Source organism: Stegastes partitus, unplaced genomic scaffold (genome assembly GCF_000690725.1).
Source record: "Stegastes partitus isolate 25-593 unplaced genomic scaffold, Stegastes_partitus-1.0.2 Scaffold1018, whole genome shotgun sequence".
NCBI classification, from domain to species: Eukaryota; Metazoa; Chordata; class Actinopteri; family Pomacentridae; genus Stegastes; species Stegastes partitus.
Genome location: NW_007578749.1, coordinates 64,059 through 91,265, shown reverse-complemented (window position 1 = coordinate 91,265; position 27,207 = coordinate 64,059). Strand labels below are relative to the sequence as shown.

Below are 27,207 nucleotides of genomic sequence, written 5' to 3'. Positions count from 1 at the left end.
ATGAGATTATTTTCATGGGATTTCAGGCATTAAGTCAATGACCAGGGAGGGATTTTAACAAAAATAATAACGTAAAAAATCCATCTAAATCCAAGCATTACACACTAGGTCATGCTAGAAATATTAAATAAAGAATTAATAAAATAGTCAATGTTTCTGGACACATAAAAAACTAATTCAGAACCCATGTTGCAATGTTACCGACAACAAAAGCTTTAAATATGTCGACATCTCTCTGCTGGATCTGTAAAACGCTGTCAAACTGGAATACCGACCGCAACAGGTGGTTGTGTTATGTAACCCAACAAAAGGAACGCTTGTTAACAACTTCAACTTACTCTGGCTCTCTATTATATACTTATTTTCCTCTCAGTGTTGCCAGTTTCCTTCCTTACTGTTTCCTCTCTGCTCTGTTGAAACACAGGCTGCGATTCAGCCATAAAAGTCCCTGAGTTGGGCGCCCCGTTCGCTCCACCGGATAAGACAGTGGCCCATGTGCATGGGCTATAGTCCCTGATACAGCGGCCGCGGTTCGAGTCCAGCCAGTGGCTCATTTACTGCCAGTCCTCCCCCACGTTTCCCTGTCTTTCTTCAACAGGGATCTCCAACTCCGGTCCTGCAGGTTTTAGACGTTTCCGTACTGCAACACACCTGACTCATATGAATGAATCATAAACAGACTTGTGTAGAACTTGACAACAAGCTGTTGGAGATCCATGAAGCTGAGTCAGGTGTGTTGCAGTACAGAAACATCTAAAACCTGTAGGACAGCAGCTCATGAGGACCAGAGATCCCTGCTCTACACTGTCCTATCCAATAAAGGCAAAAATCCCAAAAAATAATCTTTTAAAAAAACAACAAAAAGTCCTTAAACTATTGTCCCATCACTGTTGGGGGCAGTGAGCCAGTCATTAACTCTAGGTTGCACTGAGGAGTGCTGAATTTTTCAATTTTTTATTTCAATTTTTTTTTAGGATGTTGTGCAAATCTTTAATTTTAGCCATTTAAAAAAAATATATATTTATTTTAAAATGAGACATAGATTAAAGTGAGTTTGATAAAGTATCACAATTGCAAGGTTGGGTTTGCAGAACCGCATGTCATACTTGATTACTGCAATGATGGAAAGAGTCTGATTTTATCCGTTGATACGGTTTCTAGCTAATAAATAGTCTAATTTTAGCAATTAAAAAGCATGCATGTTAATTAAACCTGACAGTATTTTCTGGGATTGAGAGATATAACAAGTTGATTTAATCTGTGCAAAAACAAATGTGTAGACAGCAAATTACAAACCAAGTATTCCCCAAAATTCTAACTGGTCCCGTTAAGAATGTGAACTAGATGCTGTTTCCATCTATATTTGACATTGCAGCAAAATACTTTGGGACTTTACCTATGTTTTTATTCTAAGCTCCTAAATGCTTGTGACTGTGTTCTCTATATAACTACTGGAGTGAAGGCCGGTGGCAGAAGCGTCTAAACACAAGGAACATGTGGTTGTTGTTAAAAGAACAACTGTGAGCGGGGAGAAACGGATGATGAATAACAGTGCTTTATTTCAGTTTATACAGGGAACACAAAGGCAACAAAAAAAATCGCTAACACCACTTTTACTGTCGTGTCTGCAAGTCCACCAAAGCCAAAGGAGCTGAAGAATTTGCTCAGAATTGTGAAAGAAGACAAGTTCATGTCTCACAGCGTCTCCTCCAAGCAGACAGGACAGTTCATGAGTTTATGGAGACTTTACATACAGAATAACAAACATAGAAAGGTTCGACAGTGGTGAGCTTGGAACTGTATGGTTTTAGTTTGGGTTTTTAAGATTCCAATGTAACCACTCCCCGACTTTGAAGTTTGCATTTCCCCAAATTTCAACATCTGACCAAAACACTCGAGAGCCGTACAATTCCAAGGTCACCAAACTACAATGGTAGTGATCACTTTTAGATGTATATGCAATTTCACAGAGGATAAAATTTATGATCGGGACATAAGTCGACATAAATAAAAGACATGAAAGAAATTCAAGTGAAATATGTGAAGATGGGATTCAAAAAGAAAAAAAAGAAGAAAAAAAAAAGAGACAATTCTCATCTTATACAAAAACATGCATGCAAGATGGAAAATGAGAATTCAGAAAACAAATGAACCCATACATGACATGAGCCAAAAGATCTGAGGAGTTCCATGTGAATACTGGGAAGTGCATTCAAAAGCCCTGCTATCATGAATTTCACCATAATAACCACACCGAGGAGGGGGTCACAGCTGTACTGCTCATCCCCCATGAGAAGTGATATAAGGCTTATCGGTCATTTTGATTTGATTTGCAAAGCAAAAAGGGAAAAGCTGAGATAGTCAATCCTGATTGGTTGGAATGAGGTAAAATCAGCGTCCCATTGGAGCCGGTTGGGTTCCGGCTCGTGGACATTTCAGGCGTTGGATTTCAGAATTTGTGCAGATGGAGAGAAAAGTGATCATGTAGCAGCAAAAAACCATAAGACTGGTCAGAAATGGGAGACCGACTCCCTTCACCCACCAGACTGACTCTTTGGTCAGAAATCACAGTCAGACTGGGGGAACCGAAGCAGACACTACAGGCCTGAGATGAGACACTGAAATTGGAGCTACACTTGAATGTAATGGAAAGCTGCGCAAGTATTTTTGTGCCATCGCTTAGTCTATAAAATGTCAAACTTGTGGTAACAACACCATTAAAAGGAATATGTGGCATTGTTTCGTGACGACTAAAGCTGGGGTCGGCAGTATTTCCTTTGCACCACTGGTTTAGGAATAGCAGACTCCACCAATAACAACGCATTTGATTGCTGTAGAAGATTAAAAAGCCACTACTGGGCTTGTAAAGCTAAAGGCAGACTAACCACAAATATTTGGAGACTGTCGAAAAACCAGTGGGAACACCAGTGTTATAAGTCCGATTGATTGAGTCCAACATTTCTGATTAATGATAACAGAGGCTTTTGAATACACTGTACTACGACACAATGAGCAGAAACTTAATAATACAAAGAAAAAAAAGTCTATGAGTTAAAAAATAAAATACAACAAAAGTTGAAAGACTTCTCACGACATGACAGATTAATAACAACAAGGTATTGCCGGCTCCAGCAGCAGCCGTCGCGTGGAGCTCGAGTCAAACCCACCGACACACACCACATAGCAGTTGTACAGGTGACAATGAATAATAAACAGATAAAACTCCTCTCCCAGTACAGTCACAGTAGAGCGACATCTAAGGCATCTGCTGACATGACATTCATGTGCAAGTATTTCTATTTCCTGGAGGAGATAATATTATCAAGCTGGAACGTCTGAAGTGTATATATATTCGACACTCTGAGGATCATCATCGCTAGTGTACAGACACAGCTGAAAGCTATATACACCTGCTGCTATGTACATTCAGAGATACAGTAAAATATGTATATGGAAAGAAGCTGTCGTAATAGACAGCCGTACTAAGCGGATAACACTTTGAGATATCACAAACAATACTGATTGTATTACGTCTGCATACAGATACTCAAAGCACACTTTGAGTAGGCAGATTTTGGACCGGTGGATTAGTCTCATCAAACTCTATTAGATACCATCTATTGAATGCTGCAGTTTCAAGTTTTTTTTTGTTTTTTTTTTGTTCTACTCTGAATGTATACTGCTGCAGGAAATTCACTTCCCTCTGCTGTTAGAGCTCGGCATCATGGGTAACGTTTAGATTCTGTGCCTCAGTTAAAGTCTACGACGCACACAATGTTGATTTAAAGATCAGGAGAACCTATTTTTCTGAAGCAGCTTCGTCCCTTTAGTGAGAATCTTCTACATTAACAATCACTGAAACTGGTAAAGTTTGAATAACTAACGCTGGGTTCGGCTTTCCCCAACTTTTCCTGGTTCTTACTCGTAGCAATAAAACCGAGTTTCAAACAATTGATTTATTACTCTACCAGCTACTGTCATGCCTAATGACACTAATGGTGTATTATTGTTTTATAGTTGTTGATAATTTATCTTTTAAAATATATTAACCAATATAGCAGAAGATGAGGGATGTGCAGTCTTACAGATTAGCGGTAGCACCACTAGCTCGACTCGCCTGCTGTTTATTAAGATGGAGTTACAGGTGTGTTTGCTGATTGCCAATTTGAGCAAATTGTAAAATGACTACCGTCTGTCATTCATTTAACTTTTACCTACTACTGATAGTTAATGTGACCTACAATGGTAGAAGAAATTTAAAATTGACAACCCCTGGTCACAATTTAGCAATAAAACTTCAGAAAATGGTGAAATAGATCATCCAGAACATGACAGAGTCCTTCAATTTTCCTCTTTAGACTCATATTGCAATGGTAATATCTGTTAAAATAACTGCAATGTGACTTTTTGCACATTATTTAGCTCTATGACAGAAAAGGACATAATTTTTTGAAGCGTACACACTGGATTAAAGCTGCCAGACCTTGACATTTCAGTCGACAAAGTTTTTGAGCTTCTGACAGCGTCACGCAGTCTCCATCTGCTTTATTACTTTATGCCTTTAATGCAGCATTTCATGCAGAGCTAACTGCCTTTCTGCTCAATTTTGATTTAAAGCTAATAGCAGAATATGCAAACAAATCTCAAACATTTTTTTATGCCAACCTTTGGCATGTGCCATTTTATTTTTGCCAAATTACATTTCAGGCACATAAAAGCATCGAGCATCAAACTTAGTTTCATCTGCTGCTCTGTGTTCTGAATTTCAAAGAATCTAAAGGGTGTTTTAGTAACAGATAAGACGAAAAAATAAAAAATAAAAACATATTTCTTAGAAGCTTTAAACCCTTGGTCATATCAATCGCTGCTTTATTTTAAATGTACAGCCTTCATGTAGAAAGTAGGTTAATGTTCTAGACTAAGGCATCATGTTTGAACACGTGCATGTTTTTGTGCACTGTGCAAACATGCAGTAATGGTTTTGGAATGCAGCCCAGATAAACCCTGCAGTCACCTGCTCACAGCGGACAAGTTAAAGGTTGTGTCAGGACTGTTCAGACCTATCAGAGCCATTAGGGGCCTTAACTGGAGGTAACTGGTTAGCAGCAGTGAACACCACCACTCCCACGAGCATCATACTGAGTATATTCACTAAAAGAGAAAAACATGGAAAAAAAATCAGCCACACACGCACACATGTGACCTTTTTTTTTTTTCCATCTACACTCAACAGAACTGCAAAAAACTGCAGCAGTCCTCTAAACAGCTGCTCCTGAGAGTGCTGGCAGGTAGGAAAGGACAACTGAGTCAAGTTTTCACAAGACGCCTCATTAAAAATCCGATGCTTTAGTCATCTCACCTTCCTCCTATGCTGTTTGGCAGAGCAAAGCTTTCTTTGTTAGCATGGAATCAACAAACACATCATACTCACGCAAAGTCGATCCCAAATGTGGTCCAGGCACAAACACTGACGGATTCAGCTCAAGATAAAAGCCTATTTTACTGCCTTTTTATCTTTGTCAACATGCCATCAAACCACAGGTCTGTCAGCCTTGAGTGTTTGTGTTTTAGACGCCAAAGTTCACACAACTCTGGCGTTTTGCCAGTTGTTCAGTAACATCTATTTTGCATTCTATTCCTGATAATAAAGACATACAGGGTGGCACAAACGAGTTATCCATTCGAATGTTTAGTATGAAAAACTATTCCAGCATATACAAATGTGCAGAATAAGTTCCAGATATCTTTATCCATATCAAGAAACTATAGTAGTGGGGTGGTTCCAACTCAATTCAGTCATCTGTGTTCACAGCAAATGTGTGTCAGAAGGCTAAAAAAAGGTTGCATTATCATGATAGTGACTAAAACAAGCTTTTAGGTTTGCGGTTGAATTTTCCTTTCAAGGTGCATCATGTAAGACTCCAACAGCAAAAACATCTGCCTTAATAAAATCCCTTTAAAAGTCAGAACTCATTTTTGGGAAACCCATCCAAACACTGTTGCACTCTGGCCCATGTGTTCACAGCTAAACGATAAACGCCTCTATGCAGGCATTCTGATCACACACTGCTCATCTGTACTTGTGTGCTAATTTTACTTGAGCCTTAGGCCTCAGTGTGAGCTACAGTAAGCAGTCATTCCTATGAAGTAGTCTGAATGTTTGTTTAAAGACTGCTGGTCTAAAGGCTGGCTGCACACATGCAAACACACTCAGACGTGTTTTTTATTTTTGGTTGCATTTCTTTTTTTTTTTTTTTTTTCTTTTTTTTTTTCTTCCCCCAAGTTAAAATTGAATTTCATAAAGCAACCCTTTAAAGAAGACTGTCAAAATGAAATAAAACAAACTAGATTGCAATAAAAGGGATTAAGGTGACAAAAAGAGCACAACCTGTACACTGTACATCAGATGCTAGAACCGCTAAGGCAACAAGGAGGTGGAGGCTCATTTGAAATTCAGAGCAAAAATAAACAGTAGCTCATCCCAGCACGAATAAAAAGAGAACAAGTTTCCCAGTCCGTTCACTCAGTAACCGCTTCACAAGCAATAAATAACCCTCTACATAATTTATATATAAATATTTGAGAGTGAGGAAAGATGGTGCTGTTGTTGCAAGAGGTGGGGAGAGAGATCAGGCGAGGTGGGGGTGCGGGCTCTCCTTTTTACTGTTTTAAAGTTTTCATTTGCCGGCATTGTCCATCCTATAGACTACAGTGGTGGAGCTGTCCTGGTGCGACTCAGTGGGAGACACCTTTTTCCACAGAGGGGCTTTCAGAGCTAGCTCTTGTTGGAGGCTCTCGTAATCCATGGGTCCAAAGGAGTGCTGCTGTTTCAATCGACACGGATAACAAATTAGTCTCGCTGCCTCTGTGTTTCTGATGTATGTGTGCTTTGTGGTTTGCTGCAACACTTTTGGAAAACCAGTAATCATTTATTGGCATTATTTCATTATGCAAGTTTCAGCACTTCAAATATGGCAGGTGCTGAAACATGTTGTTTTTTTTCCCCCAATTTGGGGCTACTTTTTCATCAGCATGTGGTTTTATCATATATCTGAGAAAGCCAGTGACTTACCACATACGTGTTAAGCATCAGTTGCCTGCTTTTGTTATAACAAATGCAGACACTTTAGTTCCGTACGACTATTACACAATATACACATAATGTGCAGCAAGCTGAACAAAATCCACCCACTTTAAAAGGTGGCTATGTGGCTATATGTTGACTATGGCAGAAAACAAATGCAGTGACCTCCACAAGGATTCCAACCGAGTGGCAGCACACCCCAAAGAGAAATGGGACATGCATTATCCCCTTTTGCTCTTGTGATATGAATTTGTCATTTTTCAGTTTAGTTGTATTATATGTACAAGTATGGAGGTCAACTAATGCAGAATTCAAAACAGCTCTTAGCTAAAGCATCCTCCTGGCTTGCTGGAGAGAAGATGTGCTGCCTTATGGGTCTGATGAAACAAATGGGTAAAAGGAGTTTGTGTGTTTTTCTCTCACAACAAGACGTCGTGTGTCCTTACCCGCTGCTCCCCTCCTTCTCTGCGAGGGTCGTGCTTCTTGGCGAAGTGCCTTAGATTGTCATAGTTGTGGAAGTTAAAAAGCTCCACCAGGTCCTGAAATGGAAACGCAGACGGTTAACTAAAAAAGGTAAATATATTCATCTACTCTCTAATATTATCGGTGATATTTCATTCTGATGATGGTAAAATGAAGTTAAAAAGCCAATGAGGTCAGTAGTAAGTATGAAAAAGTACATGAGCTTTCCTGTAAAAATGGGGGAAAGTAATCTGATTACATAAGCGACAGATGCTGATTCCTGCACCTTGTTTACTGAGACCTATATCATTACACACTTTTGTCATTTTGTGTACAAACACTTCTTACTTCTTGTTACTTATTACTTAAAGCCCACTAAATATAAAGTGTATATAACAACAACAACAACAGAATTATATAGAAAAAAGGAGATAAAGTAAACCAAGTCATTTATATGATGTAAGGATACTTGTTACTTCAGCAGAAGATGAATACAAACAATACTGCAGTAATGTTATAATACTGCTGGATTGCTTTTACCACTGCTATGCACACAGATAAATATACAAATTCAGCCAGTTTTTGCATTGACTGTGTATTTAGTCTTAGCGAATGTACACTGCAGTGATACAGTCGTCTTTTTCTGGACACTACATACCGTGCAGAACTGTATTCCTCTGACAGAGTTGCCCAGTTTGTCTAGCGGAGGCGACCAGCACATAATACCCATCACGTTGGGCACAACCAGCAGGATGCCCCCTGCTACTCCAGACTTGGCTGGCAGACCGACCTACAACAGGGACAACAGACATAACAGTTGCATAACAGAATTTCGACTGTGTGAGTCTACAGTCGCAGCATGGCAGCGACACAATGCTGAAAATGGAAAATCAGCAAAGAAAGTGGACACAGCTTCAATAATTTAATAGTTACAGGAACCTGATTCTTATCTGCATTATTTCGCAAGAAACTGAAGATTCTTTGCAAAACTTAACAACCAAAAATATTTAGATTTTCTTTAAATCAGCATTTGTTTGTTGTTCACTTAAAATTAAGGCAAAGGGACGCGTTTCTTTACAAACATATTCCAGATAAGAGGGTAACATTTCTGCTCGTCCTTTTTTTTCTACATTGATTAAAGGGATACGTTGGTTTCTTTAATATGCATTTGGAAGAGATACTTATCAATAGTCAGCGTATTACTCACAGTAGAAGGCAGTCAGCATGCCCACAGTTTGAAGAAGCACACAGAAAGACCAGCATGCAATGTGCCACAGAGGACAATTTAAGCAAAATGTATATTAGCCAGCTAAAAAAAAAAAAAACGGTGTACACTATATTTAGGTTATTTTTACAGTTACTTTGCCATCATACCTCTCTTTTTGAAGGGGATCTGTGGTCTAATCAGAGTCACTAGACTGCTGACAGAAACAGTGGCTGTAACTTTGCTGGTCAAATGCTGCCAAGATCAGTTAGTTTATTTGTGTTACTCTGTGACCTTAGGGTTCGAAGCATTTAGATCCAAATTAACATGTTAAAACACTAAAACCACACAGCAGTAGACCAGCAACTCCTGTGTCTTGCAAGATCAAAATTAGTGTTTTGTCAACAGTGAATGTTTGAGTGTTGAAGAGAGCAATACAACAGCTTTGTTTCCTCGTCACAAAGGGCTGTCTGACTGTATGTAAAGTAAAATAATCTAAATATAGCGTACATTGTTTTAAGGCAGGCCGATGGCTTAAATACATTTTGCTGCTGACCCCACCCATAGTGGTTCACTGCATAACTTCCATGCAAATCCTCCTATCTGCTTGTCCAAACTGGGAGCGTGCTGGCCAGTAAGTAATGCACCGACTATGCAATCATACAATCCACTGCAAAGAAACTAAACTATCCCTTTAAGAAGCAAACACTGTTTCCAAAATCCAGCCCTTACTAACTCCAACAGAGAATGCCAAGAGCAATAAACAATACAGCACACTGAGTCTCATTCTGTGAACTGCAGTTAAACGTGAGAATTTACACCCTTGAGATATTTCCACACATTGCTTATTTTCTCTACATTTCTCTGCCATCAGAATATGTCTCATTAAAATGTGGCATCCTTTAACAACAAACACCTCCGCTGATGTAGGTGTTCTTGTCTCTTGATACAAGCCTGTATGCCCCCACAGTAAACACGCTGTATCAGCAGTATTTTAAATCACTTTGCGCTTGATCGGTGTGATAAACCATGTCATTATGATTAATAGTCCCAGAGGCCTACAACTTTAACTCTCCGTTAACGGATAACTCTAAGTGAAAGCTCCCCATTACACTTTGGCCTGAGGTTATTCAAGCTGTACATCAAATGCAAATAATAGCCAACCTGCCTGCAGAAGATCAGGTTGCACCATCTGTTTGTAAATCTATTGCTACATGTGTATATGCAAGTCTTTCTAATGCTCTACTGTACCACTACTGCACAAGTTCCTTTGAAATTTCTTGTTTAATAAATCACATTGTACTATTTAAATATAGGAAACATGTTTGTCTTTGGTTTAATGTGCAGCTAAATGCTTTATTAGGCAACATTTCTGGCAAAAACAAATCTTAAAGCAACAAACAATGCAATCATGGAAGTCACTGCAGTTGCTTCATACCACCTGGCATGAAAAAGCCATAAACAATGTAATCATGGAAACTACTGTGGTTGCTTCATACCACCTGGCATTAAGAAGCTTCACCTAAAGAGGACAACAAAGAAGTTCTTGGTGTTCTGCAATTATAATCAATTGCCTGTGTTATTTTATGGTTGGATATTATCCTACCACCACGTAAGCACAGCTATTGTGCATGTTTTGACTCTAGCATGCATGAGAATATTGTATAATTTTTAATTTTTAAAAACACTGAAAGATGAATTCATGATTAGGACACTGCAGGGTTATCAGTGTCCAGTCTTGTGAGTGTACCTTTGAGTCATTCCCTTCAGTAATAAGACAGGTTCATACTTGCATTCTTGTAAAACTACTTACATGGAAAGCAAACTGTCCTGAGAAGTCGTACATGCCGCAGGAGTGCATCAGACTCAGCGTGTTCCTCACCGCCTCGGGGCTCAGCACACGCTCGCCCGTGATTGGGCAGTTACCGCCATTGGCCAGGGTGGCTGCCATGACGCTGGCGCTCTCGCAGGTCACCTCAATGGAGCACAGCTGAAGGAGCACATCAAGGACAATTTGCATTATTGTTCTATAACAATTTTCAGCACAGCATGCCTCTGTAACACAAAGCGAGTAATGGAGATGTGGGAGCAGGAATATGAAAGTTGAGTTGGCTTGATGAAAATGATGTGAATCATATTCCTCCACAGTCACTACGTAGAAACACCTACAGTATTAGAGACTGTAAGGCAACATATCAAAGAATACTTTTTGGAAGTATTTAGCCTAAACTAGGCTACATTAAAAAAATAAATAAAAAAAGTATCTCAATTGCATGATATTTCCATGACTACAGTTGTTCAGGCTGTGAGTAACATCTGTATACGATGACGAAGCTATAGAGGGGAATCATCATGGAAGAAGGACAGGTTTGACAGAAAGAAACTAATATGTGGCTGAAACTGGAAGAAGAGACTGGATCTAGTCAGGGTCTGACATTCAAGGACACAATCAATAACAAAGTCAGAGCTAACACGAAGCAGAACAACACTTTCTGTCATTAAAATTTATAAACAGACAAAAATGACACTCACTTGAAAGTAGAAGTCCAGTACAGATGTCATGTCTGTCCCTTCGGGGAAACACTGCAGAGAAACAACAGGCGTTCAAAACAAGCAGCAGGCAGTTGAGATCTCATTGTTAAAGACAGACGTGAGAACACGCACCATTTTAATCAGGGTAAAACAAAACAGGTTTTTGGTTTTGTTTTTATGACAAGTCATAAAAAACTCAGATAAGAAAGCTTTAAAGTTTTCTCTAGAAGAATCCAACTGGAAGACAGTCTGCAGTTCATTTCATGTCAAAACTCAGAGCACCTGAGATCAGTTCTTCCAAGGTTAGGGAGGACACAAGGGTATCTAAGGTTGGGCAGATACTGGATTGTGTACTGTAGGTAATAAATCAAATATGAACACAACTGCAAGGCATTTCAAAAGCTGCCTCGCAGTAGTAGTAACAGTCGACTACTGTGAGATGGATATTTCTTTTCTTCCTGTAGAGCCAATGTTATACATTCAGTATCAGCGAGTACACTAGGGTCTGCTAGAGGGTTCACCACGACGCCACGTGGGCAGTGTTGTGCATGCTCAGATTATGTATTATCAAGCTGTTTTGTCATTTTTGTCCACAAAGCAAAAAGCATTGTGGGGGTTTAGCTTCTAAAGTGGCACCATGGCAAAATCTTCTGTGATGCTTAATGACCTCTGGCCAGCACACATAAGTCAAGCTTCAAAGACCTAGAACAGCATTCCTGTATCCCAGTGGGGAAACAGTGGCCTGTAACAGCAATATCAGTGTAGGATCTGCATGCAATGTGCTTATATGTGCTATAAATTAATTCACTGTTGATTGACAATGATGTATGTACCAGGAAAATTAAATTAGTTGGAAAAAAGGACACTCAAGCACAGAGTAGGAAAAAGTAAGATGTTATTTATGCATATTGCAAACAGTAATAGAGCAAGAATAAAGCCCTGCACCTGTTGCTTGACTGAGCGTCAACAACATGAGTCCAACAGTCTCAGTTCTGCTTATAAGGTCGGCGTTCAGCAAAGGGTCAAACGCTTTTAAGAGGTCAGTGAAGCAGGGTGAAGACGACGTAATCGGTTACTGAATCTGCACCTGTTATTGTGGTAAGACCTGGCGAAAACAAGATTCCTGCATTTCTAGGTAAGGAAGACATCACCTAGTTTTCCTACGGTTAAAGAACCTCTGCCTTTGGTGAAAAACAAATTGTTCTAATTAAAGTTCATTTGAGTCCAGCTTATTCCAGTAAAAGGCAAATGTACACTTGACAATTACAGTCAGTTGAAGCAAACAATGCTATTTCTTTAAAAATTCAACATTCTCAATTATATATATGTGAAAATGTCTAATTTAGATGGTGAAGAATATTACTCATTGGCCTTCTGGCAATAAACTACTCAGACAAACTTTTAGACAAGCAGACACACGAGGATGGACATTAATGTTTCATTTAAAAAAAAAAAAAAAAAAGTTTAATCTGCACACCCTCCGAAAAGATGTATGAAAATGTACAAGGAAGTCAATTTTGTGTTTATTTTTTTTGTTTGGCTCTCCAGGTTCTCAGGATAGTAAAACACCAACGGAAAACAAAGTCAGCAATACAACGTATGACACATCCAAGGTCAAACCTTTTTTTCTTTCAGGTAGTAGCCGATGGCAAAGTTCCTATCCCCTGACTCACGCTCCGACTGGAATCTGTCACACAAAGAGCAGAGCACTCCCATTACAAAGTGGAAGGAAATATGGCGTGTGTGTGTGTGTGTGTGTGTGTGTGTGTGTGCTTGTATTTCTGTGTTGGAATTCCATGACCCCACCCATCGTGTGTACAGTACAACCAGAGCTCTCGTGCGATCATGTGATGATACTGCAACATGAGCTCCTGATCTTTTCCTGCTAGCATGTAATGCTGTCATATATCATGCAAGTGAACTTTAAAACACAGATGCCAACTCTGGTCCTTATCCTTAAAAAAGGTCATTACAAATCAAATGTGGGTATAGGGTCCAACATGTACTTTTGACCAATTTGCTAAAACTGAGAGTGACATCGAACACCTATAATTATATTCTAACTGTTACATGAGGTTAGTGATGTCACTTAATTCCCACAACTGGATGTGTATGCCGTTTAATTCTACTTCAGTTTCATTGGAAAGCTTACAAGTCCTGGCAGTCAACATATAACTTTGGGCTGGATTCAACCTTGGCAACTAATGTAAGAGAAATGTTTACCAGTTGTTTATTGCTACCTTTTTGTGTTTTTTTTTCACTTGTACCAGCCTCAAACAGGTTTAGAAAACTTCTTGAACTACCTCTGAGCCAGTTTGTCGATACATATTTCCCTCTGGTAAATTTAAGAGGTGACCTAGAAACTCTGAAAACAGAACAAGTGATTCAGAGGGGGACTTACGTGGCGTTGCTGAAACCCACATACTCATTTCCCGCCATCTTTTTCAGAAAGTTCATGACCTGGAGGGAACACAGCAGAAGATTTAGGAGTGACACAATGATCAACAGTAGCTCATGGCGAGAGGTTAAATTCTTTGAACGCTCTGTGGCCTGCCTGGTGTTTCTTTTCACATTTGCAGGAGTTGTGTGCCAATTCCAAACTGTAATGGTATGTATTACACATAAGTGTCAAACTATACTGATTTAGCAATCTGTGTACTCTTATGACCCTAAAAAAAAAACACACACAAGAAGCACTTTGCTGGCCGTTGGTAAATTTAAATCTACTGCACTAGGACAATAGGTCCAGCATCTCTTTTTTGAAGAATAGCACTGGAGTGGTAACAGAAGTGACAGACCGTGAACAAAAAGCTATTTTCTTATTTGCTTGTTTGGAGTAGTTCAACAAGTTTGTCAATACGTTTAAAAAATGGAAGTCTGTTGACCATGACAGAAACTCTAAATCTACATTCCATACGTTGACAAAGAAGCTGCTGAAAGAAGAGTTTGTTTTTACAAAATGAATGCATTTATATTTTATAGTATTAGAAAATTATGCACCGATGAACATTAAAGAGCTAAAATGTAATCTTGAAGAAAAAACTAAATGTTCCAAGGTTTAAGACGTCCTTATTTTCAAGGATCTTTCCAACTACAGCCTTCGTGAGCAGCTCCCTAATTTTCCTCGGGACAACAATGTACATCAACAGCATAGTCAAACATCAAGGTTTTTGTACTTGGTGTCACTTTTCTAGTCTAACCACACTAAGGTTAGCTAGCTATGAATCTCCATAGCTAGTTCCTAAAAAATTAGTTCATAATTATTATCACGAAGCTCTGACTAATACTTACATAGTCAAATTTTTCTGCATTGCCTGCACCTTGCTGTGGAGAGAAAAAAAGAATAAGCAGTTAATACTGTTCATTCACCAAGAGACACGGCAGAGGACAAGCATAGCATCATTAACTGTAAGACTAAAATGATAAATGATACTGCTGACAAATTAAAACTGCAGAATTAACAAGTATGAATCGTTTTTTATTACAAGTAAAATGTAAAAATCACATAAGTGAGATTTTCCAGGAGTTATACAAGTACAGGAGATACAAAAATATTAATGCGATTGGCTTGCGAATGGGTTACAAAGTGGGAAGTCTTATTGGAGTTAAAGGGAGATTTAGTAGACAAGAGCATTGCCAGAGCTTATGTTTCATCATTACATCTCACTATGGCATCTCATTGTTTGCAAATTGGTAATCAGTATTATGTCAAGCCTAATAGCAAAACGAAACAAACATTTATTAAAAGAAATATCTAACAGTCCTGACTGTAGGACTGTAGGTTTTTACTTAAAGTACAACATGCACAGAGATATGGGTGTATGCAGGTGTGGGTATGTATGTGTTTGAAGATGTGCATCTACTGTAGGTCAAAAGGTGTCATTTGTGCAAAAAGGCTGTCAGCAAAAACAGAGGGAAAAGAAGGAGGGGAAAAGGGAGGAATGGCTTTCCTGAGAATAAAGTTCACAGCTTGTAGTTCAGTGTACATTTATCAAATCACAAAATCATTGTCGCTGCCTAGTCCCAGAAAGAAACACAGCAAAAGAAAAATGGACACATGCACATTTAAGTGCTATCGTATTTTTTTTTATACGTTTAAAATACTGAAGTATTTATGATTTGGATGAGTTTTTAACCTTACAAATATTGAGTCATGTGTGACTGAAGGGTACATTTTAAGTTGTACCGTAAACTCTGCAGACGAAAAAAATAAGTGACACTGATGGAGGTGTTAAAGAGTCACTAAATGGGTTTCTACAGAGTTGATTGGAGGAGAAAGAGAGAAAAGACGGGGGAGATCGGGGGATTGGGAGAGAGTGAGGAGATAGATATGGAAAAGGAAGAAAAAATTACCAACGTCATTTGACCTGCAGCAGCAGTCATTATTTCCCACAGTTCCTAAGTCTGGAAAATATGCAACATACAAAAACAGCAACAACATGTAGCCTTCAAGCACCATGTAATAACAGTTTGGGGCATACTGCCGGGGCAGCCATCTCATTTCCCACCGAGGTTAAAAGCTTACTCAGTAACCTGACCAACGGCTTGACATTTGTGCTTCAATTTCATTAAAAAAATAAGAATAATAAAAAAAGGCAACACATTTAGGACACTGATGACAATGGTGAGCTGATATGGACACAGACACACATTATCTTCTTAACAAATGAGAGGGGATGTCATTGAACCATTTCTGGGTTTGTTCTCTGCAGCTTGGAAGGCAGTCTAACAGGTTTTCAGAGTGATGGAAGAGCGCCCTGCAAAAATAGCTATCTTGGTCGGCAACCTAAATCAATAAGAAAACTGTTGAGCAACCTGCCTGACTGGACTTCTGCACAGGAGTACAGCTATTATAAAGTTCTGGAGTAGGCAGGGGACACCCTAAGAGAACAGAAAAAGTAGATATGTACAAATAACTTAAAAATAGAGTACGTGTTCTTCTGGTTCATCTTATTGCAGTATAGTTCTCCTCATACTAACCCCAATCAGTGTTTAAGCAATAGCTCAAGATTTAGGAAATATGCCTACATTCTGAGAGATTAATGGTAATATTCATTTGTATGGCAAGCAGGGGGAAACTAGCTTTTGTGGCTCTGTCCTAAGTTTAAAAAAAACACACATATTAACATGAAGGCTCACTATTTAGCATATTGGATCACAATAAATCTGTATGTAAACAGAAACATTGGTTAAAATATTAGTGGTGTTCAAGGGAGTTACTTGTTGGAGCCATTTCTTGCCAAACAACAATATCGTGGAGTGACCAGAGTCCTGCTGTAACAGGACGGCTGCCTGTTCTAGCATCATCAAATCAAAATCCTTAGCTCTGCTCAACTACTACATTGTCCAACTTGTGCTAAAACTGACATCATAAGATGAATGTTTCCCCCTGCCTCCAGTTGTTTGGTTAACACAGCCAAATGTCTAGAATCCTGCTGAGTATTAAGCAACATCAACTGATTACAACATATGAATATGTCTGAAGGAAGCTGCACAATGGGGTATTTAATGTCTATTCTTTTGTGTAGGCTTGTCACTATGGTGTGACACTTCTATCATACACAGTGGATAATTCATTTGCAGATATAAAAAAATGCATTGTTTTAATTGTGATTAGGCAGCTTCAATGCACTGGCATGAAATTTCTAGAAATGTTCTCCTCATTCTTTTGTAGAGAAAGCAAAAATGTTGAACTATTCTTTTAAAAAAAGCCAACTGTTTCTGATGACTAACTTTTATTTTAGTAGGACACCATTTGCTCTAAATCCTTCTCCTGCTACTACCAAATGTGAATTATGAACTTCAGACAGTTCTGTCTGTCAAACGCTTTTGATGGCATCAGTTGTTTCTTTTTTTCTCCTTTCTCTTTTTAACACACTGAATATTGAACTTGGGCTGGAATACTTAAAAAATATCTACTACAAATCAAATTGCAATATCTGTCAGAAAATACACAATTAGATATTTTCCCCAAATCATTTGGGCCCAATTTGGGCTCTTGTGCGGTTTAAATAGATGCAGTAAGTGGTGGTATTCTGTAAATTGACAAACATTGCCAAAGTTTTGCAGTACAAAGACTGTAGATTCCAGTTCACGTGACTGCATGTAGGACAAGCTGTCAGGACACAAAAGCACAACCTAAAATCCAAAGGGGAAATGTTTTTCAGGTAAATGCCAATGCACCTGAATGATGTCCCTGTCCACTGAAACCTTCTCATCCAGAATATAAGGAAATTATACTTATTTCAAATAGGCTTAAATATGAGAGGTGACAATGAACAAGAGGCACAGGTGAAAAAAAGAACTTTTAAAAAAAAGGAATGGAATTTTAACAACATGTGGACACTGAAAACACAGAGACCTGAGCTACTCTGTTGCTTATTGTTTTTAAGTGATCCAAAATCAAATCACGATCAAACAGACTACATGCGTCAGCATGCCTCTACATACATAAAGGATAGATGATTTTGGCACCATCAAAAGTTAAATTACTCTATGAAGATCTTCCTCTGTAGCTTGCTTACCCTCAAGTCATGTAGAAGCTACTAATCACACCTAAAAGCTTTGGTAGTGAATTGTTTCTTGCAATAACAATGTTAATGTAGCAAGGATGAAGCACTTCATTAGTCATACAGTTGAAAAACTGAGTATAACAGAGGTCGCCTCCAGAAAAAGCTGCAAATACCAATCCTTAGAATTGATAATTATGTAGCAATAAACAAAATAATCCACAATTCATTGAGGTGAAAAGAAGCTTATTAAAATGTATGAAAATTAAACTAACTCCAACGCTGTGTTGCAGCTTATGTGAGTACACGTGTATGCTAATAATTTACTGAAAGCACTAACTCAGCAAAGAGATTGGTAGGGTTAAAGAATTAAAATTAACTTTAGAGTGATCAACAACAGCCATAAAGCTGTTATGGGCAAAACTGTGAGCTGCTGCCGAATGACGGGTGATTCATTTCTCTCACTAGAAAAGCCTACATACTGTCAGTCTGTCCTCACCACCGGTTACACCTAGGAGAAGTTAAAACACCAAACTGTGTTGTCTTTTATGATCTGGCTTTAACAGACTGTTGCTGGTGTGTGCGCACCTGCATTTGACTGGTGCACTGTACAGGTTATTTTCAGCTAGGGACAGTAACAGCATGTGTGCTGGGCCAACTAAGTGCCCTTCAGGAAGGATTAGCACAAGTCTTAATCACCACAACAAGACACATGGCAGGGGACTGAGGTAGTGACCTAGAAATACTTTGAGTCAAGCGTCATAAATATCTCAACACAAAGCAAACTCTATAGTCTACTGAATCGATACAGCAAAATCATAAAGAGTGTCAAAAAATGGTTTAACAAGTGAGGAGAGGGTGTTAAATCATTGTTATTATATTGTTATTTTTTGTGAGTCTTCTTCAGCGGGTTTTGATGTGTTCAAACAAACAGAAAGGGTTGATTAGGCCACTGCTAACAGTCAAGTCTTATCTGCGACCAATATTTACCTTAACCTTCATTTTATCTACCTGATAAAGTGGTTCAGTGATACCAACCATACAAGGAATTTTCTCGTCTAAGGTTTCAGAGGAAATGACACACAGACTAAAAACACATGAAGGAGAGGGAAAAAAAAGTGTGACTGCTTTTACCTTTATCAGTGAAGTACAAACAATAGCGCCAGCATTCACCATGGGGTTATGGGGCTTATCTGTAAGACAACAAGAGCTCAGTTAGCATGCTATAGAGGATCAAAGTGCAAACGTTCGTTGTGAGAGCTCTGTATATAGACACATCAAACACTGAGAATCAAGTAGCACACATTGACTCAAGATATTACAGACAACAAGTGCTGCCTTAATTGGAGCGTAAACAAAACTGCAGGATATTTTTTGCATTGGAAAGCTGGATGGAAAGTGACCAAATATTTATGTTCATATGTCTGTCAACTCTGGAACATGCTTGGGCTGCAAGCTGACAGTTTGTGTGCCAACTTGTTCCTGTATCTCTGGTATGTGTATGTCTAAACTGAGCTTTGCGCCTGCACCAAAACTGACTCTTACAACACATGCTACATAACAAATCCTCGTTAGAAAAACGTGTATGTACACATTAAAGAAACTATTACAGTCCCTCTCTGGCCAGGCAGGAGTATCATGCTTCCAATGTGTGGAGATGTGGGGGAGGATGGTTATCTGTGTTCACCAAGTGGCATAGAGTCAAAAATAATCCAGAGCTGGCGTACCAAATACACTTATTTTTAGCTATAGAAAAAACACACGTATTATAATAAAGTCATGTATTCTTTAAAATCATTTGCAAGCTGGAGACATTGTAAGACTCCTGACCCCAACAAGAGAGTTGACAGAGGAGATCGTCGCTGCCATTCTCCCCTGAAGTTTACTTGATGCTCCCTTTAGTTGCAGCAATGCCGTGCAATATCCATGACAACTGAGGAAGTTCTCCTCCCTGTGATCTCTAAAAGGAGTTCACACTTACATCACCTACATTTCCCTGCTGGTGTGTGATCCTCTTACACAACAGTACAACCACAAGGCTACCCTGGTAGAAGATGGGCAAAATTCCCACGCAGGATGTGACGATAAGAGGTCAGCAAGTTAAGCTGCAGCCACGGGGTTGTGGCATTTCCTCTCACAGCACAGCCACTACTCTGATGACTGTTCATCTTCCTACATGTAGTAGGTAGCCACTCCCATCAGTTTAACCCAACAATGTGCATTTTCACATTCCTGCTAAAGCAAGAAAAACAACAAAAGTGTGCACAAGTAGTTCTAATGCCAGCATCTGACTCATTCACTTGGCAGCTTAGTCACAGCTCCCATTCTTTCTCTCCCTGATGCTAGAGCTAGACAGTCGATCAGCACTGATGAGTAACTCTCTCGGTACGTAGTGACAGACTGCCTCACCAAGAATCACTGGGGTCATGGGGAAATGTAGCAATAGCACTCTGGGGAAAAATGCAAAAAATGCAGTGGGAGAAAAGCATGAAAAGCATGCCTCTTTAATAAACGTTCCATGAATTGCATTTAATAAGCTCAGGCCCTTGTTTATAGAACACATACCAACAAATAAGTATTAAAACTGTTGCCGTTAGTGTTATTAGCAGTTTGCACAGAAGGATGCAATTACGGTATGAAGTTCAATCCCACAGGGCCTCTGCTGTCACAACATATTATCAACCCTACATCAGGTCTCCACTGCATTATTTTGAGGAGGGAAAATTGTGCGTATAGGTTTTTGAGCTGGGAGGCACAGCGTTTGCATGTTCTCCTTGTGCCTGCGTGGGTTCTCTCCGGGTTCTCCGGCTTCCTCCCACACAGTCCAAAAGCATGCTGAGATTAATTGGTGATTCTAAATTGTCTGTAGGTGTGAATGTGAGTGTGCTTGGTCGTCTGTCTCTGTATAACACTGTGATAAACTGGTGACCTGTCCAGGGTGAACCCTGCCTTCACCTTAAGTCAGGTGGGATAGAGTTCAGCCCCCTGCGACCCTACAGAGGGTTAAGTGGTGTATAGATAATGGATTGATGGGCTGTTGAGCTCCTTAGACACTCACAAAAGCAGACTTCATAAATGTAAAGGAAGAGGAAAAAAAAAGAAAACTGAAATCTCACCCTCGTCATTCAGGAAGAGCTTATTAAAGCGGAGGCCACTTGGCTCCTTCCCAATGAAACTGTGGACATACTCGGTGCCATGGTCATGAACAGCAATGGCATACTTCAGAGGCTTGACACAAGACTGCAGACAGAAGGGAACCTTGGTGTCTCCAACAGTGTGTCTGCAAAAGCAAAAAGATCACATTATTGATATATTTTAATTATTTAAAAAATTAATTCAGAACGGAAACAAACGAGGTAATTATTATTAATTCATAACAATTAATAAGAACATCACTGCTAATTCATGGAATAATGTGTCAGTATTCCAGGAAACCATAAACTCAAGTTACACCAGTGTTGCAGCACAATAACATAACTCTCTTATCTTTACGACTTCCGCTGTTCTACAAACATAACAAATACACTGATATGGAAAGTTACAGCTGCCTATCAGAGAACAGGCTGCTCAAAACACCTGCTGACATCATCCAACAACACTTTGGGTGACTGTCCCTTTGTACTAGTTCTGTGCTTTCCAGAAAACACAAGTGGCTTTATACATAAAACCCACCACCTGTAGATGATACTGTATTGACCTACAATAAATAAAAATGCGAAGTTAAATCAATAGTATTCTCTAAAACATACTTTGAACACTGCAAGTTTCAAAGTAGACCAAGTTCATTTCATTGTAGTTGTTCACTTTATTCTGTCCAATCTCAGGACATGGAGTTAAGCTTACCCCTGCATGTGTAGATCATTAATCACAATAGTCACATTTTACCATCTAAACACTGATAAAATGAACTTTTGAAATGTAATGATTTGCTCAAATGAATAAATAAAACTCCTAAACAATGTCTTCGGTTGTTCCACTTAAAATACAAAAGGCCTGTTAGCAGTCCTTACTGAAATCACTGGATACCATTGGGTAAATTTTTAACCAGCATGAAGCAGGATTTCACACAGGAATGCTCACAGCAGAAAAAAGCTGTTGTTATAATGCTTACTGAGAAACATCAAGCAAATAATAAAACAATAATGCGCTACAAATCAAAAATATACTTTTAATCCCTTTATTTATATGTCCTGCCTTTGACTTTGTCTCACCTCTGTCCATCAACTGTGCACAGAGAGACTGCCCACAGGTCAGGGCTGAATTTGGCAAGTTGAGGAATGTAGTCTGCAACCTGAAAGAGAGATAAGGCAGTTAAAGGACTGTCAGCACCACAGCAGGTCACCTTACACCACTGACGTCTGCTGAGGCTCAGGCTTCAATGGAAAGCCATACACCACTGACAAAGCACAATAACAACACCGACCGAGGTCAAATCCTCATCTGCAGACAAGAAAGGACTAATCCACCCTCAGACACGCATATGAAAACGAGGTAAACTAGGAGAGCATGTTTTTTTTGTTTATCTATGTTGACTAACACTATTTCAGTTAAAGTAATTCTTTTTTTCTTTCAGGCTAATGATGACTGTACTTGAAAACAGATTTTTCTCTCCATTTTTACTTTGTTAAGTAGTTGCTTTTAACATCTGGAAATAGATTTTTGTAAAAAATATTTTTGTAGTGCATAAGTGGAAAAGAGAGTTCTGGAAAATAATACTATCCACATCATAGTGCAGAAATGTAATTGAATTACTGTTTGCCTGCTTAACAGGTAGTATTTCTAAGCACGATTGCATGACTCATGATCAAATCAGAATTTAATGCTGTTGAAATAAATAAAAGCAAAGCAGCATGACACAAGAGGTGTCTGTGATATAGCTTCAATGATGTTCCTAATTCCACTAGTGCTTTTTCTAAATTCACAATTCAAATGTTTGAAATGAGATGGGTTCATCCATTTTGTGACTGCAACCCCTTCACTTGGTCTTATGAAGGTGTAAACTACCGTGTGCACTACCTCCACTACACACTGATTCACCGCATGCGTTTCTGTTGAAAGCAGGAGTTTCACTGTGACAGAGTTACATAATCTCTGAATCACTGCCATTTATTCAATTATATTTATGATTTTGCAGCACTCCTTTTAAACGTCTGAACATTTTTTGCAGCGAGCACCAAAGAGATGACTCAACAAACAGAAAGGTGCAGTCAAAGAGAATCCTACACTCACGTGTGAAAGCAGCAGCTCGCTGACTGTTGCCAAGAACACCACAATGATACTTTTAACATGTTTAAGGGTGGATTTTTTTCCTTCATGAGCAAGATGACGGTTTGTTGATGCAGTGATCAGATCAGTGTGGCGCCGGCTTCCATTCCGGATATGTAATCAAAGACTGATCTACACCTTTGATACCATCTGAATGCAGACTGAAACCAGACTGTCCAAACACACTGATGGCAATGAATCTGTATGCAACAAATAATATTTAGGATGCACTGGGAGGAAAAACAATCATGGATCTAAGGACACACCTGTCCTCCAGAGAGTTTTTTGGCACTCTCATACAGCTCATCAATATGGGAGGTGAAGGACTGGAAGTCTGGGATGACGAACTTCTTGCGGAAGGCCTGAGTGAGCAGGACAATGTTGCTCTGGACACACCTGATGAATAAACCACAAATAGCATGCTAAAACACTGTGACTGCATGCAACTGAAGGTAAAGTTTGTCAACCAAGTTTGCAACCCTGAAGTCTGACAAACTTCTGTGAATGTTAACAGAAGTGTTTGATAAAGAAGCTTCATCATCACATTTTGATCCGCTTCTTATTTTATCCATGTGGCTGGATCCAACATGAATCCATTTAGTGATGAATGGTAGTTTTCACTGACTGTAGAAAACCTTGAACATCATTATCCAGGGTATCACAGATGCTGATGCTCATATTTTTGGTCACTAGAGCCAAAAAAACCCAACCAACCAAAAAATTGGACCAAGTAGAGGTAGCTTCTACAGACAAATGAGTGTTAACCACCATGACAGATTCTGACTGCCTCAGACACCAGTGTGAACCACACAAACAAACCCCAAAATCCCACAAACTACTGTTTTGTTTTTAAGATTGACACAAAACACACAGTAGAAAAAGTGAAACTAAATTGTTGTAGATCAACTCCCCGATCTAGGTTTTTGAAGAAAGGAAGGAAGGAAATTGTGGTTTTCCTGAGTACAATCCAGTGTGTTCTATCAAAATGTATCCAGTAGCTACTAGAAGAGAACAAGCCATTGCAGTGTTAAAAAATCTGGTGTCTGACACACAGAAATATCAGTGTCATATGTATTTCATCAAGATTCTACTAATTTGGATGCCACAATAAATACAGAGAACCTCAGTAAAATACTGCATAACTATACATTACAGTTACTGGTTTGATTCTTCCTCCATTAAGGAATAGTGGGATCTGATGGATCCTGAAATGCTGTTTGATGGATATATTTTTGTATTTTGCAAATTTAAACATGACAGTATAAATCTGTTTAGTAAAAAACATAGGTTTATCAAAATGAGACCGAAGTGAGTGCAGGTCCTTGAAAAACATGATTAGAAATTGTCACTAATGTCGGTGGAGATGAAACATGCAAACAAGACACGATTAGCCCTACTTTTTGAACAGGTGCCTGTCCAGTGTAACGCCATCTGAAGTGTTCTTTAGAGTTTCTTTGAGGGTTTCCATGCACTCCTTCAGTCGGGGATCTCCAGTGCGAAGCCCAGTGGCTTTAAGTGCCTGAAATAACAGAATGGAAGCAACAAAAAATATAACTGGATGTTATGACAAATGCGTTAAAGAAATATTTATGAAAACCTCATGAATTGAAACCATGTATGAGCAACAACCAAAAGTTCAGACACAACTTGGTGCAATGCTCGTGTGGTTGCCACCATGCTCAGGTGTATGTGACCACTAAGACAGGTGTTAGTACTTCCACAAACCACCAAGCTGAACTGAATTTAAAGGACTTACTGTGAGGAATTTGTGAGCAGGCATCGTCTCTTGACCTTCTGCGACTGTGTAGAAGAGCAAATCCTCCAAACTGGGAAGAATTCCTGCATTTCTTCTCCTAGATTACAAAGTGGTAGAGGGACATATGTATAACTTTTAGTAATGTAAGAGTGCGTAAAGAAGTAACCACTGTTTAAATTTTCTGCAATGTGAGAAATGGCAGGATAGAATAAACGCTGTCATGTAGAGTACCTACAGTCCAACAGCCAGTTGATATGCAGCATGATTGCCCTTTAGCACGTGCCACAATAAAACCTATCCCCACCTGTCATGTCAGTGTAAACACAAAGCTTATCTGTAGCTGTTATGGACTTATCACATTAGTAATGGATTTCAGTGTTGCATACAAAAATAATCCAAGTGTAAGCATTAGCATTAGCAACAGAGGTGTGTGTGTGTGTGTGTGTGTTTGTATTATGAAGTGATCGAAGACTCAGTATGGATAAAGAGCAATATTACTTAATGTCTCCTGTGACAGTGCTACATGATGAGTACCATCCTGGGATCAACCGATCATGAAGTTAGAGCTGATTTTTTTCACAGCAGGTATTTTGACTTGCCTTAGCTGAGGCAAAATTTGTTAACAATAGCTATATTCCAATAGGTGTCCTATGACAGTGACCAGGACGGCACAATGGAACTAGCTCACTTCAATGGAATGTAGTCATTTGTAACATTATGAACTCCTGTGTCTTTTGCTGCCATGTCTGGTGTGACAAAAAAGTACGAGCCAAAGTAAAAGTAGATAAGTCATGATACTGATGTAAGTTATGTAATATTAATTAGAGCAAATCGAAAGTATGAACCTAATTTATATCTTTCACTGTGATAAAGTTACACAATGCATGAATTAAAACAGTCTTAAGCAGTTCCAACAGCTTTTGCAACCAGAACGCCAAACTAAAAGGACACAAATATCGTAAACGACATCAATTAACTTTGACCTTTGCTTTCAGGGGAGACAATAGTTGGCCATATACCACAATGACTTTACACAGTCTGGTGACTGGTTACTAGTACAGTATCGCTAAAACCTTTGTGACTGAAAACATTGCCCGCCTAGGACGTGTCAACTCACGTACAGGTTTGGTGGCACTGTCTGAAGCAGTGTTAGACTTGGTCTAAATTCCAGAAATTCCCTTGTCTTTAGTCCTGCCCGGCTCTCTGTGGCGCTTGGATTAATAAAGCCAACACCACGGCCTGTTCACACGCTGGTCATGACATAGCAGCATAGTCCGCAGTGGAGCAAACCCAGCTCAGTACAAAATATATCAAATTTAGGTTTTCAAGACAAGTTGAAGTTTTACACCCTTATAACAGAATTTTACAAATCCAGCAACAATGAAAAGCAGCAGGTCTAGAAAAGCTGCAGCTTTGTGGAAAACAGTGCACCTTAACGAATGACCTCATGTTGCACTAGTGCGTGTCACCAGGACGGCCAACGTATAAAGCCAGGAAAATCAAAATCCCTGTCTGCACACACCTGGCAGTAACTCTGTGTCTTACACCACCAAGAAGCAATAATGTCATTCATTGCAGTCTTTAATACTAAAGAACATTTCCAGGAAAAACCCTTTAAAACTGTATTTACCATACACAGATTTAATGCCTTTGATTTAGCTCAGTGAAACTGTAGCTGCACTGCACAATGGCCACATCAGCATTTGAAATCTCAGGATTCAGTCTGCACCTCCTCCCTGCTGTCATATTTTCTCCTTTTGGCACATTTTCTGTTCCCCACAGAGTAAACACTCCAGATACAGCCAAGGTAACAGCGACTGAACGTGTGCAAACAAACCACGTTCAACTGAAATGCTGTCTGTCATGCATGCATAATCAAAAGGGACAGTTATTGACCTGACATCTGTCCCTACAACAGTCCTTTCAAACAGCACAATCAAAAGGTGCACCACACAGTCACAACAAAACTGGTCTGCAGGTAGAGTGTGTCTGTGTGTGATATGCAAAGATAGTACTTCATTCATGGTAACACATTAATGAGTATGCTGAGCTAAGGATAGATGAACTACAAATACACAACCTGTACCACACACACAAACTGTGTTTGCTGCTGCATTTGGGACTAAGAAATTATTCACATTTGTGAAAACTCATTAACCACCAAACATGCTCTTTAGTGGGGGAGGTGTATTTGTATTTCTTCAGAGTGCACTTTGTGCTCTAAAATGTGTAAGGGTCACCTGGCAGGTGTTTTGTGCAGCAATTGCAGAAAACACAAAGCAAATTTGGATGTATTTTGTCAATTTCAATCATGATAAATTTATTAGCCATGAAGAGCCCTACTTAGCCTTTAAAAACCCTTGTGTAACATCTCCTATGGCTCTGGAGGCGTTTG

General features: G+C 39.2%; 1 protein-coding gene across 3 annotated transcripts in view; it reads right to left on the bottom strand.

The window, feature by feature from the left end:
* glsb (glutaminase b) overlaps nt 1-27,207 on the bottom strand; it is a 39,648-nt gene that overhangs the window by 8,384 nt on the left and 4,057 nt on the right. The window contains exons 2-15 of one of the 3 annotated variants that reach the window (XM_008295072.1): nt 24,813-24,909; nt 24,454-24,575; nt 23,323-23,452; nt 22,003-22,082; nt 20,908-21,071; nt 18,926-18,984; nt 14,574-14,606; nt 13,684-13,742; nt 12,903-12,969; nt 11,283-11,333; nt 10,564-10,740; nt 8,205-8,336; nt 7,531-7,623; nt 5,205-6,824 (exon numbers count right to left, since the gene is read on the bottom strand). In XM_008295072.1, coding sequence (XP_008293294.1) covers nt 6,678-6,824; nt 7,531-7,623; nt 8,205-8,336; nt 10,564-10,740; nt 11,283-11,333; nt 12,903-12,969; nt 13,684-13,742; nt 14,574-14,606; nt 18,926-18,984; nt 20,908-21,071; nt 22,003-22,082; nt 23,323-23,452; nt 24,454-24,575; nt 24,813-24,909 — 1,411 coding nt within the window. In that variant the 3' untranslated portion in view covers nt 5,205-6,677. Of the gene's footprint in view, nt 1-5,204; nt 6,825-7,530; nt 7,624-8,204; nt 8,337-10,563; nt 10,741-11,282; nt 11,334-12,902; nt 12,970-13,683; nt 13,743-14,573; nt 14,607-18,925; nt 18,985-20,907; nt 21,072-22,002; nt 22,083-23,322; nt 23,453-24,453; nt 24,576-24,812; nt 24,910-27,207 lie in introns of those variants that run through there. The other 2 variants (XM_008295073.1, XM_008295074.1) reach the window with 2 other exon arrangements.